This window comes from Procambarus clarkii, chromosome 4 (assembly GCF_040958095.1).
Source record: "Procambarus clarkii isolate CNS0578487 chromosome 4, FALCON_Pclarkii_2.0, whole genome shotgun sequence".
NCBI classification, from domain to species: domain Eukaryota; kingdom Metazoa; phylum Arthropoda; class Malacostraca; order Decapoda; family Cambaridae; genus Procambarus; species Procambarus clarkii.
Window position 1 is genome coordinate 16,263,830 of NC_091153.1, and position 5,354 is coordinate 16,269,183.

The window sequence follows — 5,354 nt, forward strand, 5'->3', positions numbered from 1 at the left end:
CATTGAAATAACTAGGTAATTATCTCTTTGTGGCAACTCCGGCCTGACAGCTGGCGAGCAACAGACCGCCCGGGACAATCGCTGAGTCAGCGCCTGTTTTTTGCCAGATTTCCTAGCCCTATAGCGGGAAATATATGCCACTTACGATTTTTTATTATTTTTCCCATGATCAGTGAATACAAATTAACAGGATAGGAAGAAAAAAGTTTTTTTTTATGCGCCTGTGGGTGTCAAATGGTATGCGCTGGGTTAATCTAGGTCCATAGACCACTGGTTCTTTGGGTCATTTCATATTAATTTATTTTTTCTTCTTTTTATATAACAGGAGGTGATCCTTTGGAGTTATATTAGTATTCAATATATATGATTATTATTAATATATAGAGTTAGACTTTCCCACATAAATTTCTGGTCCTTCATGAACCGGATAAATAACAACTAATATTAAAATCTCCAACGGTTCCTGGACAAAGTCTAGCCCCTTGAACCTAGATAGCTGAGAATTTAAGCTATCTTAAGCTCTATTAATCATTACTAACACTAATTATTGTGTGCAGTATATTAGGCTATATAAATATTCTCATTAATTTCGGCTGTCAGCAGACTGCCTCATATCATAGCCTAAACAACACTAAACTTATTTCTAACATTCTACTAATACTTTATGTAAAAAGTAGCATTAGTGGGCCATGGTCAATTCCCACAACCCTTAAACCTATACCTCACACTGAGGTAAAAATCTTTAGGTCACCAGGAGCAACAGCACATAATTTTTATAATAATACAACTTTAACATCTGTGTTAGATTGGCCTCACCATCTAACCATAATATATTTAGGTGGTAATGACATGCATCCTACTCGCCATCCATCGGAAATAATTAATCACCTCAAATCAATAATTAATTAATTTAAACAAATTAGCAACTCAGTAGTGTTCACGTTAGTGGAACCTCGCCAAGTAATAATAATCGTTGGGGAGTATGTTCTGAATACTACCGACGCTCTGCTAATTACATTAATTTTCGACTGAGCAGGAGAGTAAGATTGGAAGCCACCTAAATACATTTTACAGCCAGACCATATGGTCAGAACTTGGCCTCGCACGGTATTCACCTATCAGGTGAGTCCAGGTCACATGTGGTTAACAAATTAGTTAATTCTATCAACCACCATTGGAGGTTGTGGCTAGCAAGTCAAACCTAGCTGTATATATATATATTTATAATATTACTTGTGTTTAACTGCGCGGCCTATAAATATGACATCCCCCCAGTGCACAAGAAATGAAACCTCAGGAAAAAATTCTTTTTTCTTCTGAAAGTGTCAAAAACCCCTCCCTATATATGGGTATAGCAACGGAAGTTCGAAATTGTACTTACTTTGGCTGCTATGGGGTCTGAAAGGTGGGGCGTGATGTCATCATTCCCCGTGCGCCAGAGCAATATGCTCCCGGGGTGGGGCGCGCGAGTTGCCGTGAATATATTTTTGTTCATTTTTTGCGCACAGTTCCAAATACATTTTATTTGTTTTTACGTGCTAATGCTATGTATAATGAACACGTACACTATATTATGGCAGTAAAACATCCGTACTGTCCGAAGACACTGTGTTACGTGCATGACACTTGTGTACACATATGTTACACATATTTACAATGTATCATGCTAATTTATGTATATATGCAATCTATTTACAGAATATACACTGTCACACACTATATACATTCACCATCAACACATTCAGAACACCGCGAGTGTGAGCTGTCACACCCAGCCAGCCCTCCCTCTCTCCTCCAACATTGTATTCACCAACATTACTTCTCCAAATCATGCAGTTATTCACACCAATGTTTCATGTTCATTTATGTATAATTTACAACATATGTACACACTATACACTGTCACACACTGTATACATTCACCATCAACACACTCAGAACACCGCGAGTGTGAGCAGCCACTCCCAGCCAGCCCTCCCTCACTCCAACATCTTACTCGCCAACATTGCTCCTCCCACCAATCTGTTATTGTTCTTATTACACTAATTACACATGTTATATATACCTATATACAGATTTTATTTACCAGAACTATGCAAGTAAGCCAGTATTGTGTCCAAACAGTACAGTGGCCACCATACACTGCATGACAAATCACACAGCAGACGACGCCACGATTACGACGTCACCTCCCTCACCAAAATAGCTCCTCACAACATACTCCTGGTGCTGTTATTACACTATTCACACACACTGTATATACCCATGTACATGTCTGTTCCCCATAGCGAACCACGAAGGTGAGCGAAACAAGAGTTACTGCCACACAGTGAGGCTACCTCAATTCTCTCCCTTCCTCCCTCCCTCACCAAAATTCCTCCTTCCTACGCACAACGCTAATTATAACCACAATCCTGGTCACTAATACCTGTAAATGAATAATTGACCACAAGTTTATTTTGAAAAGGAACCTAAAATGTCGTTTGAAGATTCCTAGATGGACGAAATAATGCTGTGGTGCTGTGGCTAGCGCTGTGAACATCGTGAACAGCATTGAATCACTGATATTTGAACATTGTACCCAGTCATTATCACACTCGGGGTCTTCTATAATACTATCATGGCTAAATAAAACAGATTATATATATATTTTGACAATATTAGGCGATGCTGTGGTCACACGCTGAACAGCAGTGCTTTGCGCTCATGCTGCGAGCGCCAGCCTTGATTGCTCACTCACTACTGAGGCTATGACACCCGGCAATGTGCACCATGATTTTTTTTAAAGATGGTGTCTGTTTACAAGAGCCCTGAGGAAGCTGGTGTGAACCCCATGTAGCCGCAGGAGTTTTGAATGGGACGTGAAAAATAAAAACACCCAGAGGCGCGTTGCGCACCCGAAGCCTGGGCCTGCAGGCGCATTGCGCAGTTAAAGGGTTAAGTGCACCTATTTTATATGACAAAAATTACCCCAAAATCCCAAAATCACACACAATCATATTCACATTATTGCACCCTCAATTATATTTATGCCAACCGTGATTAGGTAGAATAGTTTAGACTGTGATTGTACTAAGGTTTGTATATGTGGAGACTAAATAACTTAGTAGTTTCTTAAGTAGAAATGATTTCAACTAGTCCTGTACTAGACAGTAGTGAACATTTATATATTTACAATTGTGCTGACTCTAAACAAGGTGGGAACTATTTTCATTATATTATATAATATTATGCTGACCCAAAATAGGGTGTGACCTATTCTTATTAATTTAATTTTACCATTGTGCTGACCCTAAGCAGGGTGGGACATAAACATTACTTGTGTATTTACCATTATTTCATGTACCTTTTGAGTGCTACTGAATGAGACTATCCATCAAATGGTGATTCAGAAGAGCTAACCGGACGAAATTCCAATAGTGACATTTCAGCACCACTTAAATATTAGCTATTTACTGATAGGTAGGTATACTAATTACTTTCAAGGAGATAGAATGAAACAACCTATCCCCAAAATGCAATACTAGACTATTGCAGTGATACTAGCCTGATGTATGAGTCAATATCCTAACTACTTTAGTAATCAACATCTTCCACAGAAGAAGCTTTTAACAGTCAGTATGGATACAGCTGGAGACCTGAAAAAGATTCTTACAGGTCTGAAAAGGCACTTAACCCGGCAGATTAATAAATGTCAAGATCTGTCTCAACAGTCGCCTGTTGACTATTTAGAACTGGAAAGTTATCTCCAAGTGGCTAAAAACAAATTTGAGCAAATTAAAGTTCACATAACTCAGTATTTGTCTGAACTCAGTAGGACACAAATTACAGAAACAGACCTAGATGATATCATGCGAGGTTTAGCCCAGTACGAAGATGATGTACAGGTCAAATTACAACCCTTTACTAAGTTGATTGCTAAAAATAATGTAGTCACAGCTTCTACCAATCTTCAACAACCAAAAGTTAAATTACCACTGATCAGTCTACCAACATTCTCTGTTAGTGAGAATGAATGTTGGGATGACTTTTGGAATAAGTTCGTAGATGCCATAGACTCCAAAACTGGAATTCCCAAGACTACTAAGTTCACATATCTCGAAGGTCAACTCAGAGATGAAGCTTTGAAGGTGATCTCGAATCTGACTTTGACCAGTGATATTTATGACTTAGCAGTCCAATTGCTTAAGAGTAATTACAATGATTGTGAGAGGACTATTACATTTTACTCCAAAAATTCTTGGACCTACCAACAGCAAATAATTCTATAGATTCACTTCAAACCTTTCGGTTAGAACTGGGGTCTTTACTTAAGGCCTTAAGCCTCAAAGTTGACATCAAAACTGCTGAATGGATGGCTAAAGTAGTTATTAGACGTAAACTACCCAGTGAAACACTGGATAAATTGTGTACTTTGTACAATAAAACTTCCATAACTCTAACAGAAGTTACTGAGGGTTAACGCACTATAGTCAACCGACAACAAGGCAATCAGGATGGGAAAGGTAGTTTAACATATTCTACTAACACTCATCATAAACCTCAAGGTAACAAATCAGTTGCAACTAAATCTAAACATGGTAAACCCCACTCCCAACTGGAGGAATAATAATGTAGGTACCTATAGAGTAAACCCTACAAACCCAGAAGTGAGTACACGTCCTGAAACTTCTACTATGATGAGCAAGTGTTTGTTCTGTCAAGGCGAACATTACCCTTACCAAAGTAATAAATACTCAGATCGTAGTTCGAGAATCAAACGACTCAAAGAACTACACAGATGCACCAAATGTATGAGATCTCATGAACCCAACAACTGTACTGTTGTCCAATATAGGTGCAAAAAATGCCATAAAGGGCAACATCACCCTACACTGTGTGGAGAAACCTAACAGAGATCAACAAATCATTCTAAGGGTCCAAGTAAACCCCACCATACTACAATACTGCAAAGTGCATCAGGAAATTAATGTGCTTGCACCCGAGTCGGGTAATACCACTACCTTGCCCATGGGTCAATTAAAGTTAATTAACCATCAAACCACGCATATCATATATAAATGATATCAGTGACAAAACCGAAACCGCGCACATCATTTATATATGATTTCGTGTCTAGCGCAATAATTTAAACGCCCTGCCTGGGATAGGGGCAGCTATAGTACAGCCACGACCGATAGTTGCCAGATGCCACCTAGGAAAAAAATCCAGGCCAACATTCTTGGGTGTTACAGCGTCAGTATTGAGCAAGCCACCAAGGCTTGCGCACGCAGCGTGAGCTCACAGCACCGCTGTTCAGCTTGTGACCACAGCATCGCCTACAAATACCATAATATAAATGATACTGCTATTAT

At 39.1% G+C, this 5,354-nt stretch overlaps 1 protein-coding gene across 1 annotated transcript; it reads left to right on the forward strand.

The window, feature by feature from the left end:
* Nucleotides 1–3,620: 3,620 nt before the first annotated feature.
* Nucleotides 3,621–4,271, forward strand: LOC138370650 (uncharacterized). The gene has a single exon (XM_069335280.1). The coding sequence runs from the start codon at nt 3,621–3,623 to the stop codon at nt 4,269–4,271; it is 651 nt and encodes a 216-aa protein (XP_069191381.1).
* The last annotated feature ends 1,083 nt before the right edge of the window (nt 4,272–5,354 follow it).